The 13,881-nt window shown below is 43.6% G+C and overlaps 1 protein-coding gene across 3 annotated transcripts in view; it reads right to left on the reverse strand.

The window, feature by feature from the left end:
- wipf2b (WAS/WASL interacting protein family, member 2b) overlaps positions 1 to 13,881 on the reverse strand; it is a 54,521-nt gene that overhangs the window by 3,590 nt on the left and 37,050 nt on the right. For all 3 annotated transcript variants that reach the window (XM_055656948.1, XM_055656949.1, XM_055656947.1), the window contains exons 5-6: positions 11,275 to 11,931; positions 1,693 to 1,902 (exon numbers count right to left, since the gene is read on the reverse strand). In XM_055656948.1, coding sequence (XP_055512923.1) covers positions 1,693 to 1,902; positions 11,275 to 11,931 — 867 coding nt within the window. The remainder of the gene's footprint in view (positions 1 to 1,692; positions 1,903 to 11,274; positions 11,932 to 13,881) is intronic.

A 13,881-nucleotide genomic window follows, 5' to 3' on the forward strand; every position in this document is an offset into this window, starting at 1 on the left:
GACGTACTGGTCAGTATGGGCATGTTGGGCCAAAATGCCTGCTTCCACATTTTATGACTGACTCCATCCGAGTTGCCTTGACCTGAATTGACATGTTTCCTTCCCATCGATGTTGCTCAACCTGCTGAGGACTTCAAGCATTTCCATTTTTAGTTGGTTATTAGTAGCTGGAGTCAATTAAGATTACCCTGTTGAAAAGTCAGGGAACTGAACATTAATCAGTGACACTAACATATCAGCTCTAATCTGATGAATCTCAAGGCGTTGCCTAGTAAAAATTAGAGAGAGGTGGGGGGAAATAGGAGGGGGGGGGGGGGGGGAGGGGGGGAGGGGGGAGAAGGGGAGAAGGGGAGTGAAGCAACCAGTTACCATTCACTGGTTAACCACATATCTAGAGCACTATCACTTAGGTGACTTGTCCAATCATTGCCGGCACTCAAACAACTGTGATGCAGTGAAAGAACAAGGTAAATAAAATATTTCCTGTGATAAAACTTTGTGAAAGGTCACACATGATTCCTATGAACCAGAAACTAACTCTCTTCCTATCGTTCCTCACAGTAGCTGCCTGAACTGTCTCAGCATTTTCAGATTTTTATGTCAGATTTCCAGTTTCTGGTGGATGTGTTTGTTAGCTTTTCAACTGGAAAAAAATCATTCTAATTCAAGTTCACTGGAATGCACAGCAGAACTGGGCCAATTGAGAACTTTGTAAGTGTCTGTTTAATAATAGACATCATTTTTGCCCAGAGAGTGAACACATTTGTACCAGCTGTGAGCCAGGGCAAGGCAGATAAATAAACAAAAACAAATGACCTTGAAGACATTAATAGGCCTTAAAACCAATGCTGTGTGTGGAACAGCACCTGGTATATTGCTGGCCCACGGATAACAGAAACTCCTGAGCTACATTACATGAGCCCAGCAGGTGAGGACAAGAATGGGGTTGCAGGGAGGCAGGAAACCAGCTCAAGCTCCCTGTCCTGGTTATTAATCCTATGGCAGTAAGAAAGTGTGCAGGTCAATATTAGACGAGGGGAAGATCTGAGTGAGTATCTATCACACCAGACCATCTGCATGAAATTCACTATTTGGGATTATCCAAGGTGTTATTAATTGCAGGGTCCTGTGGAGCTACGTCCCAGGAATGGGATAGTGAAGGAGATTTTTTTTTTTAAAGCAAACTCACGCTTTACTTCTGAAAGGGCAGCACTGGCTTTAACATGGTGTCTGACATGTAAAAGAATGCCAAATATTTCTCCTTATACGATCAGTCCTACCAATTGTATCATTGCAAATGGCATTCTTCTTAATACAAGATATGTCCTGTGTACATTTACTGATCAAGGAAGTGGCATTACATTACCAGGAATTGTTGTCTCAAAAACATTTCAAGACATTGTCATAAATAAATGAAAGGTTTGCCCTGTGCCAATTTTCACATTTCAGATGGGAACTGAAAATATAAACAAGTGGGAGAAAGCGTTTAATAATTTGGAGAAGGGGAGGAAAATGATAGGAAGGAAAAACAGGAGGTTAAAACAGGAGAGTGAAACAAATAGTGAAGCAGTCGACAGCTTTGATGGGGGAAATGCAGTGAGAAACTGGGAGCGGCTGCCTGGTTGGAAAGGATTGCAATCATCTGTAATTCCATTCCTTTGTAACCCCTGGATTGAATTCTTAGTCCGTTACCTAGGAATGATTTGGAAGATGATCCAACAGGGTCCCGGTGGTGTCCATTTCTCAAAGGTGGTGGTGGAGGAGGAGGTGCAGGGGTCCTCATTGGAGGTGGCGGAGGCTTGCCTCGATGTGAAGGGTCTGACGCGGGTGCCCTATATGGCGGCAGCGGGGGAGCGGCGTCGCGGCCTCCATTCCGCATTGCAGGCGGAGGTGGTGGCGGAGCTGTAGAACAGAGTCAAATGTTTGAGCAGTTTTGTCAAGTGCCAGATAAGGAAACATATTTATGATTAAATTCAAACAGCTTGGCAACTATATAAAAAACAAAGGAAAAGTGAGAAAGAGTTAAGTGTGTAGGAAGGAACTGCAAATGCTGGTTTAACCAAAGATATACACAAACTGCTGGAGTAACTCAGCAGGACAGGCAGCATCACTGGAGAGAAGGAATGGGTGATGTTTCGGGTCGAGACTCTTCTTCAGTCTGAAAAACGGTCTCGACTGAAAACAGCACTCATTCCTTCTCTCCAGTGATGCACTGTCCTGTCCCACTGAGTTACTCCAGCATTTTGTGCCTCTCTTCTGAGAAATTAACTGCTTAAATTGTTGGTGGTCACTGTAGACAAAAACAAGAGAAAGATTAAAATTAAAACTTGGCCAGATGCATCAAAATGCTCTTTTAAAATTTATGCAAGTAAAATGCTGTTCCATTTGTGCTTCCCTTTTATCTAAAACAACCTGTAATCAATATTTGTAAACAAAAAAGGGAGGGGGGGGGGATTGATCAATAAACTGAAGTCGCTCATTATACAAGCCATCCAAGTTTGTTCTAGTAAAACCCCCTTTTCACGGTGCGACTTGACGCAAGAGGTAACCAGAGTTTGACATCGTGGGAACCTCGTGCGGTAACAATACGGCATTCGTGGACCACCGTGGCGCTAACGGCATGTAATCGTGTACCTTGGGTACTCGGGAGAAAATTCAAACATGTTTGAATTTGTCCAAGAGTGTCTTGTGCACTTGTGGTTAAGCATTGCAACATTTTATGAACGAAGTGTCCCGTGCGATATCGGTAGTAACTCTTGCGGTCACCGTGGGAACTCCTGCCAACGGTGAACCCGGAAGTTGGATAGAGTGAATCCAGCCAGTTTGCTATTTACATACAAATCTAATAAAACTAGCTAAGCATTTCATTAATGTCAGTGTGTCTCTTTTTGTCTGAAAGATGGGGGTGTCTTCATTTACTGGCGGTGGGTGTCTGTCACTTGTGTGTGCGTCTCTCTCTCTCTCTCCCTCCCTCTCACACAGGCGTGAATGGATGAACTCCGCGGGCCAGACAGCATTTACGGAGAGAGAGGGAGGGAGAGAGAGAGAGAGAGAGAGAGAGCGAGGCAGTCCTGGTCAGGCGTTTGAAGATAGACACCAGCTGCTTGGAGCAACTCAGCGGGACAGGCAGCATCTCTGGAGAGAAGGAACGTAAATGCTGCATGGCCCGCGGAGTTCCTCCATTCATGCCTGTGTGAGAGTGAGGGAGGGAGAGTGTGAAGAAGGCTCTCGACCCGAAACGCCACCCGTTCCTTCTCTCCAGAGATGCTGCCTGTCCCGCTGAGTTGCTCCAAGCCTCTCCCCCCCCCCCCCCCCCCCCCCCCTCACCCCAACTCCCACCCACACACGCGAATGCTGGAGAAACTCAGCGGGGCAGCAGCATCTATGGAACGAAGGAAATAGACAAACGTTCCGCTGAGTTTCTCCAGCATTCGCGTGTGTGGGTGGGAGTTGGGGTGAGGGGGGGGGGGGGGGGACTCGCATACACTGAGAGACATAAGGCAGCCTGAGAATGGGTCGCTGTTCATTTCTCTCCGTAGATGCTGCCTGTCCCGCGGAGTTCATCCATTCATGCCTGTGTGAGAGAGAGAGAGGTAGAGAGAGAGAGAGAGAGAGAGAGAGAGAGAGAGAGAGGGGGAGAGAGAGAGAGAGGCAGTCCCGGAGAGAGAGAGAGAGACCCCAGTTGCTTGGAGCAACTCAGCGGGACAGGCAGCATCTCTGGAGAGAAGGAACGTAAATGCTGCCTGGCCCGCGGAGTTCCTCCATTCATGCCTGTGTGAGAGAGAGGGAGGGGAGAGAGAGAGAGAGAGAGAGAGAGGCAGTCCTGGTCAGTCCTTTGAAGATAGACACCAGTTGCTTGGAGCAACTCAGCGGGACAGGCAGCATCTCTGGAGAGAAGGAACGGGTGGCGTTTCGGGCTGAAAGTTTCTTCAGACTGAAAGTTTCACCTCTCAGTAGATCATAAAATAACACAATAATCACGGTCAATGTGAGACACAGTCTTTATTCATATTTGACAAAATAAAAAGACGACTTCTTGCACATATTGAGAGAAGGTGCATCACACCAAACAACATTTGTCTAAAAAAACAGATTATTCTTCAGCTCATTAAAGAGCTCGGGTGAAAAAAACGAATAGAGTGTGTGACAACAAAGTAACATCATTTGTGCCACGTGATTAACTACACTACAGTCCACGATGTTCATTCGGGAAAGATCGGGAGACGGACAAGTCACTCGCACAAATGACAGAATTGCCGAGTACCGTGGGAACTCTTTACTCTACCCCCGTTATATCGTGTGATATCGTGCTAGACCACGACCACTCCACTCTGGCTACATCTTGCGTCAAGTCGCCCCGTGTAAACTAAGTGTGTCTATTTTTGGATTTGAGCTGAGAGATCGACCGGCCTGCCTTGGATCGTTGGGTCGCGGGGGAGAGAGATCCGCTTATCTTTATAAGATGTCTTGTGTCCCCCAAGTCCATTCTCCTCATATCATCTGAAGATCATTGTCCTGCATAATACAGGATGAATAGTTTGAGATGGACTTGCTTTCTGAACAGCGTGCATAAAGCTTCTGATCAACTGCTTTTTCTCTGCAGTACTTTGGGGAAAAAAGCTTCCAGGAAGGTCACCTGCAAAGATATGATGAAGAATGCGTGATGTTTAATTATCAAAAAGAGGCAACTTTGGTTGGATAGTTATAATTTCTCATTGAAACTCCACAACAATGATGTACTTGGATTAGGTTGCCTTGCAGTTGGGATGTTATTCTATGCTAAATCCAATGCTGACCACTGAAGGCTCTCTATGTCCAAAACATAAGATTAAAAAACATGAAATACAGAAACCTTGTAAAGGAAAAGAAAAACTTGTATTTCTGTTGCAACTTGGATGCCCATTTCTATGCATCACAAAGTTCTTTACAGCTAGACAGTTATTTATAAAGTGCTGTAATGTAGGAGATCCCAGTTAATTCGAGCACTTCAAGTTCCCGTACACCATAGTGTCCGGATATTTGCTTTCAGTGATGTGGACTGAAAAAAAAACATTGGCCAGGGCAGCCGGGAGATCTGTCCTGCTTTTCTTTGGGTCTTTGAAATCCACACCACAGAGGGGATAATGCCTCAGGCTCGTATTGGAAAAATGGCATCTCTCTCAAAACTGCACCATCTCCACGTGGCACCAGAATGTCAGTCAAATGTTTAGGTCAAGAGCAGCTGTACAAAAATTGCGACTGATGTCTGTAAATTGTTGCAATAAACTCTTGCAACAATCTAGTTACTGCAGAGTATAAATTGCAGATAAAATGGTGTCACATATATACAATTTACTCAAATATGATTTAAAAAATGCTTGAAAGTCTATAGTTAACCAGCCCTTGAACCTTTAGCCCACAAGGCATGAAGACAACAATGAAACAGCAGTCCTATTTGAGAATTGCTGAGATCTATTCACTTTGCTTGCAAGCCATAATGTCCTCCCATTTTCCCTCCTCCCAACACTTGTGATGTGCAGAGTCGGACAAATGGCACAAACTGTAAAGTTCCAGTCCCTTCTTGAACATTGAAATAGAAATTTAGAAAGGGGGCGCCCACTTCTGATAATCATCCAGGTTGTCCGCCAGAATAAATGTTAAGTGAAAATAGGATCCGTTCCGAGGTCTCCCCACAAATACGGAATGCTATTGGAGATCCACTACATTTCTGTGGGAATTTATACACACATTGCAATTAAACTACAATCAATAAACATTATCTTAACTGTAATTTTAATCCAGGACCAGAATATGAAAGTAAAAAGTCTCTAGAAATTACAGAAAAATGTTCTGACAAAACTGAATTGTATCTGGGATGGAGATGGGGAGAGCAGTTTTCACATTGTGTGTGGGACATGATATTTTATTAAAGCTAGAATGAGATTTGTCCTAAAAATCGGAATTACTTGGCATCAGAAGACACTTTCCAACTGATAGGGATGTTTTACAAAAACTGCAAATAAAAGCAGGATAATTGCAGCATCAATTGGGAGATTCAAATTGGTTTTACTTAGATAAGAGCTCAAAGCTTGTTAAGCCACAGAAACAAAGTTGCACTTGTTCACTCTGTTGTCTGCGTTATTTACAGACTTTGTAGATTCTCTGAGACTCGTGATGCAAATCTTTAACCTTCAATATGTCAGACGAACAACATCGAAAGCAATCCCATTCTAAGCACATTGTAGATTAAGGTTTTCAATTTTGCTTTTCAATAAATTAGATTGACGATGGTTTTCCATTCTTTAAAATCTTTTGTGTCAAAGATGCACTTTCCTTGTTTTAAACCATTCATTTGAGATCAGGGCCTTAAGGGCCTGTCCCTGCCGGCGTCATATTAGGGTGGTCAAAAGATTTTGAACATTTCAAAATCCAGTGACAACAAAAAAAGAAATAAAAAAGCACCGCTCGTCAATACGTCATCACGACGCGAATTTATCGGTGACCTGATACGTCAGTCAATGATGCCAGCAGCCGCCGAAAAATATAGCCAAGTGGGACAGGCCCATGACTTGCCAGCCCAGAGGATAGACAAAGAATGCTGGAGTAACTCAGCGGGCATATACAGGTGCACAACCTTTTATCCGGAGTTCCAGAAACCGAAAAGCTCCGAAAACCGGCCATTTTTTCCAGATGTCGTCTGCGCACCAAAGCTCGCGTTTGGCGCCAAACCCGACCCAAAACGACCCACGGTCAACCCAGGTCTGTACCACTGTAGCGGCTGCCTCCTCCCTGGAGACCGGGAGACGCTTAAACATCTGTAAATCATTGCTTAAATGTTAGTCAGTTAGTTTGGAGGGCTTTTATGTGAAGGGGGTTGAAGGGGTAAACTTTAATTCTTAGTCCCCTACCTGGTCGGAGAGGCGGGGAGCGGTCAATGCCTTACCGGGTCGCCGTGCAGTAAGCTCCGCAGCGCTGTGGCCGGTGGGGCAACGGGCGGCGCCGGTTGTAGCTCCGACCCCGGCAACTCTATCCCTGGCTGCGAGGCGCTCCACTTCCAGCGCGGCCCGCGGCCGGACGCCCCAGCTCCGCGAATGTCGGGAGTCGGCGGCGTCGCAGCGCTGGGTGCGGTCACTGCCTACTGCTGGGTCGCCGTGCGGCAAGCTCCGGAGCGCTGTGGCCGCCGCATCCAATATTCGCGGAGCGTCGCTGGATTTGGAGCCGCGCAGCCAGGGGTAGAGTTGCCGGGGTCGGAGCTCCAACCGGCGATATTCGCGGCCGGTGGTGCCCCCAGCTCCGCGGCTCCAAATCCAGCGACGCTCCGCGAATGTTGGAAGAAGTCGGCAACAGCGCTCCGGAGCTTGCCGCACGGCGACCCGGTAAGGCATTGCCCGCTCCCCGCTGGTATCCCAACGCTGCGACGTCCGGCCGCGGGCCGCGCTGGATTTGGAGCGCCTCGCAGTCAGGGGTAGAGTTGCCGGGGTCGGAGCTACAACCGGCGCCGCCCGCGGCCGGACGGAGCCCCCAGCTCCGCGAGGTTGGGAGTCGCCGACCAGGTAGGTAGGGGACTAAGAATTAAAGTTTCCCCCTTCACCCCTACACCACCACCACCACATAAAATCCCTCCAAACTAACTGACTAACATTTATGCAATGATTCTCCCGGTCTCCGGGGAGGAGGCAGCTGCTCCAGACTTTTCAAGCCGCCCGCGCTACCTACCTAATCTACGCTAAAAATCTTCAATTCTGAAATCCGAAAATGTCCGAAATCCGACAAGTGTCTGGTCCCAAGGCTTTCGGATAAAAGGTTGTGCACCTGTATTGCCCATCCAGAGGGGTTTGCTGGATCACCAAAGGGCATCCAATGATGAGATGGGTCTGGAGTCACTTGTAGGCCGGATGATGTTTTTCTCCCACAAATTTGAGGTTATTAATGTATATAAATTCCACAACTGCCATGGTTGGATTGGAAGTTGGGTATCTGGATTATTAGTCCACTCCTCTGGATTAGTTTAGAGATACACCACAGAAACAAGCCCTTCGGCCCACCGAGTCTGCACCGGCCAGCGATCCATGCACATTAACACTCCACTAAACACACTGGGACAATTTTACATTTACACCAAGCCAATTAACCTACAAACATGTACGTCTTTGGAGTGTGGGAGGAAATCGGAGATCTGGGAGAAAACCCAGGCAGGTCATGGGGAGAACACACAAACTCCGTACAGACTGCACCTGTAGTCAAGATCGAACCCGGGTATCTGGCACGGTAAGGCAGCAACTCTACTGCTGTGCCACCGTGCTAAACCAATAATTACTAAAGCAATAATTTAACTAGCATGCATCTCCAAGCCACTTTCATATCACAAACATCCCAAGTCACTCAAATTTAAATTTAAGAGACAAGTGACAGAAATGATATTCTTAATTTGAAAGCTGCTTCACAATTTCAAAACCGGTAATCTAATTTTTGAAACATGATATTTTATCAAAACTTGCTTAATAATTGGAGCATCTTTACATCTTTGTTCTGCTGAAAGAAAATAGGGAGAACAAGCAGCCTACTCCATACATGTTGGTTGCTTTTGTGAAGATCACAGGCTTTGGGGGAAAAAAATCCACACAATTTTCTGCAGAAAATATGTACTTCATTTTAGTCATGATTGGCCCAGCTTTAATTACATTTAAATACATTTCCCGGCTGGAGGGAAAAGGTTGCTTTATATTTACATGCTTGCATCTATCCCATTAGCATTTTATGCAACCAATCCGCATTTTAACTCAAGATTTTTGAGAATGAAGTTAACCATCTCATCTATGCAGTACCTGTTTCCTTGCTAAATAATTCCTGCACTATCAGGTTCATGTTAACAGGTTGGTGCTAGATGCAAACTGTAACCTTAATTCTGAATGTGGTGAATCATGAAATAATATGAGAAACGCGTCACAGAACCTATCAAGTGAACGTTGTTCCTGATCAGCACATTAATTCACCAACTCAAAGGCTTCTCTCACTTGCTCTCCATTCACCATTAGCACACTTCATTGTCACTAATAACCTACTTAAAGCATTTAGACTCAATATTACTTGAAGTTTATTGTCTTTGGGTGAAGAACATTTCCCTAGCTTTCCCATAACTTTTAAATCTTAATTTTCTTGTTATAATCTATGTAACTAAGGGAAACAATCTTGCAATTCACCCTCATGAAAATCTATCCAGCCTTCCATGAACCATCACATCTCTAATGAAAAAAATAAACCTCGTTAATTTTCACATCTTTCTTTACGTGTAACTGCACTTACCTGATGAATGCATACTCTATAGTTTCTTAAAGAGACATGCATATATAATGTTAAAATGTGTTTATATATCTATAATACATAATACATATTACACACACACACACACATTTATATATATATATACTTACATTATATATATTTATACTTTTATATATACATTATATATCATACACATGTGTGTGCATATATATATATATATAAATATAAATATAATATAAATATATGTGGATATATTTATGTATTTGTATGCATATGCATGCATGTGTGTATATGAACATACATACATATACACAAATAAAAGATGTGAAGTTCCTTACTCTTGCAGGGTAACCCAAAAAATGTGCAGGAAAATTGCTGTTCTATTCTTGGACAAATGCCAAAGCGGATTAGAAGGTTCCACACAAACAACCATCAGGAGCTACAATCTGATGCTCAGCAAGGCAGCATGTTTCAGCTCTAAGAATAAACTACTTCTCAGTTGTGATTGGCAATTTTTTTCTCTACTGCCCCAGGCATTAACTGTGACTTAATATCTGCTTCACCATTCAACAAGTTAATTGCTGATTTGATAATATCCTCAACTCTACATTCCTGCCCAATGGGCTTTCAGTCCCTCACCTGGGATCTTGCTTATGTAGAATCTACCCACCATTGCCTTAATGCTACTTACAACCCCTCAGTAAATGAAGTCTACAAATGCATACTGCAAGAGCAAGATAACATTCAGATAGGGACTGATAAGTGGCAAGCAGCTCTCATGCTATAAATGCGCCAGGTGATGACCTTGCTCATCTAGAATTTAGACACAAAATGCTGGAGTAACTCAGCGGGATAGGCAGCATCGCTGGAGAGAAGGAATAGGTGACGTTTTGGGTCAATACCTATCTTCAAGACCGAAGGACCCTTTTTCGACCCGAAACGTCACCCATTCCTATCCAGAGATGTTGCCTGTCCTGCTGTTACTCCAGCATTTTTGTGCCTATCTTTGGTGTAAAGCAGCATCTGCAGCTCTTTCCAACACCTCTAGAAGTTACTTGCCTCTGCCATAAAAATATTCAAAAAATCTTCAAAGAGCAACTAAACGCCCATTCTTGACATGATCATAATGTCATCCACCTTCAAAATCTTGGGGATTAACATAATTAACATAAAAATATTATGGCCATCAACCATGGAGACTGGTGTCCTGCAGTGAATGACAACTCCTGACACCTCAGAGCCTTTCAGAAATGTACACGGCACAAACCAGAAACCGTGGAAAATTACACTTGCCTGAATGAGTGCAGATTCAACAACTCTTGAGCAGCATGACACCATCTTGGATAATGCTGCCCACTTGGTGCGCCATCCACAAATCTAAACATTCAACCCTGCCACCATCGGCACTTTTCAAACCCTCAACCTCTACCACCATGAGAACAGGATTGCCTGAAGATTACCCTTTTAGTCTTAAGTGAACCCAATAAAGAAATATTTCACCGTTCCTTCATCATCGGTGGTTGTAAATGTGGAACAACATTGTTGGTGTACCTTCCCCAGAAGGACTAGAGTAGATCAAGGTAGCAGTTCACTATCACCTTTAGATGTAGGATGGAAATAATTGTTATCTTTTCAGCAATGTCTAGCTCTTCAACTATGGGTAAGTAATAACGTTATCTCTCAATTCAAGTCATTCACAGGCTGGTAATGACTAACTACAAATCAAAAAGCTTACTTACATGAAGAGCTGGTAGAGAAAGATAAAATATTCCAATCTGGATCAATACTACTCATGACCACACACATGAATACATTTTTTTTTTAAACAGACAAATCAATCAGCATCAAAACCAATTTGAATTCTCCACTCTTTAAGTAATAACCGTTTTAAAAATAAACCAATTATCAATGGACCCTTTTACTTTCAAAACAACAATTTTATAAATCAATAAAATGTGTTTCAATCTGAAGTTTAATTATTTGATCTATGTTACGCATACACGAGGTTCTTACCTGCTCCTCGGTTTGGCGGATCCCTGGCAGGTGGTGGTGGTCGGTTCTGGGAGGGTGAAGGAGATGGAGGGGGAGGAGCAGCTCCCCGCATTGGTCCTGCTGACTTCCGCGATAATGAATTGTGTCTCTGCGGCAATTCTGGGGCGGCCTCGCTCCCAGGTGTAGAAGGGCCATTATGCACATGGGGAGGTTGCCTGTAAGGTGGAGGAGGGGGTGGCAAAGGTTGGCTCTGAACACTGCTGAGCCGGGGATTAATTGGTGACGGAGGAGGCTTGACAGGAGGTGGGGCAGGAGGTCCATCTCGAGTGCCAAGCGCCTTTTGTCCTGGTGTAGGAGGCAAAGGCTTTTCCCTGTTGTATGGTCCACTGGAATGAGTTCGGCTGCTGTGCACAGGCGGCGGAGGCGGATTCGTACGTCTTCCGATTGGAGGAGGAGGTGGCGGGGCTGATGCGCTGTGCCTCACACCTCCGACACTACTGGGGCGGGATGAGCTGGAAAGATCTGGTAATGAAGGCCGGTGAACTCTTGGCAGCGCCGGTGGAGAGGTCTTGGTTTGTGAATCAGTTTCATCACTGTAGCGGTTGCTGCTCAGAGGAGGTCGAGGTGCAGCTGATCTTGAGCCAGGTGGATTTAGTGCAGTTTTACCAGATGAGGAATCTGAAAACAGGAGATAAATAATTCAATTGTAAAGTACAGACTGCTCAGATCCCAAACTGCTACTTGTTGACTCCTTATTGAAAGTGCATGCACTTGAGCTCAACTGCAGACAGAAATGGCCTGTGACACACATGTGATCCAAAAACCTATTAACAGTCACTGGCAAGCTTCATTGGGTCAAATAAAAAAGGCCCATGCATTTCTGAACATGGTGTTGATTGGCTATGATGTACTATGAAGTGCAATCACTGCTGTAAAGTAAAACAAAATGCTGCACTAGTGTGCACTACAAAAGGTCATATATAACCAATGTGATCACCTGTTTTCATAATAATGCCTGAGAAATATACATTAGTTGCACATGATAAAATACTGTACATGAAACAATATCATGGTCAACTCTTCCCTATTTCAAAATGATACCCAGGTATCTTTCATGTCTATCGGACTGGCCCAATGGGGCCTCAATTAAGAGACAGCAGCTCTATCAACACAGTTTTTCCAAGGTAGTGGACCAGTAAGTGATCCTTAAATTTCTGGTGTTGGATTTGCATTTCAAAATTAATGCCTCAGTGAAAAAGCTATTGCATTTAATGCAAAAGGTTTTACATCTACCATATTACAAAATGATTTTGCGTCAACATTTCATGCCCCCACCACATTTATATAGGAAACAATACAAAATATAAAACAGAGGAAAAATAAAAGCAGTTCAATTGAAATAATGCCTTCCGCTGCATTTATTTTAAATGTGTTGATAATTTTCTTTGCAAGTACTTCATTTGCGTCATCATGCAGCTGACCTATACCCTGCGCATGTTGGAATTATCAGAAAATCTGGAATCATGTCAGTTGCTAGAGTGCACAATCCCAGCCAATAATCAGAAAAGTAATTAACTCGTTGAACAGGGCCAATGAAAGCTCTATTGCTTCATTAACTGGTAGCTAAATCTCCCACCTACACTGGACCCTGGTGATGTCGTTAACAGCATCACCGTGGGCACTGTAATGTAAGGTGATAATGAAACGGAATGAGAACTGTTAAACATCTTTAATATTATAGCACACTGCGAAAAATCTTACTGAATGTGCAAAGCTCATTAAAGATCTGATTAGCTAAAAAGAAAAATCCCTAAATATCCTCAGCCACTTGAGAAGCGATTTAAATCCAACTGATCAAGCCTAAAAAGATCATAGAAAACTTAGTACACAAGTAAATCAATACCTATGCAGAGACTCAATAATCTCAAGGATGAAATTTGTGAATGCTGTTCCCTCTTCAAAGATACTACTTTATGTGCAGAAGAATTTCCAACATTTTCATTTATTTCAGCTATTCATTACTTGTAACATTTTGTAGTAATTGCACCAGATTATCTGTAAAATGGGGCATGTCCCAAACAAGTAATACCCAAATTGGTCTTCCCAAATTAAGGGGTTCCTTTCCAATATATAACTAGAGAGGGAAAAAAAAGCTAATTCTACAATCCAAAAGCATATTAAAACCTTTGGCAATTATATCTAAAATTAAATAAATATGATAAATATTGGACGATAAGTATTGCCACTGGGGTTCCGCTGGCTCACGTCACCAGAGATCTAGTTCCTAACCTTGTGTTATGTGGCATTTGCACTTTCTCTGTGTGATTGTGTTTCCTTACAAATCACAAAGGTGTGCAGGTTGGTAGATTAATTTGTCACTGTAAATTGGCTCAAGTATAGGTGTCGTGGAATTTTGAGGAGTTAGAGAATGAGGGAGAATAACAAAGGAATGAAGAATTAATGTAAAACAGGTAGTTGATGGTCAGTGCTGTCAATGGTCTGAACGGCCTGTTTCTGTGGTATTTCTTTCCATGACCCTGTTACCAATGCACTAGGCAAAAGTCAACAAGAGGTTCTTACTTAAATAGTGTCATTCACACAAAGGGTGGTGGGTTTATGGAACAAGCT

Source organism: Leucoraja erinacea, chromosome 27, assembly GCF_028641065.1.
Source record: "Leucoraja erinacea ecotype New England chromosome 27, Leri_hhj_1, whole genome shotgun sequence".
NCBI lineage: Eukaryota > Metazoa > Chordata > Chondrichthyes > Rajiformes > Rajidae > Leucoraja > Leucoraja erinaceus.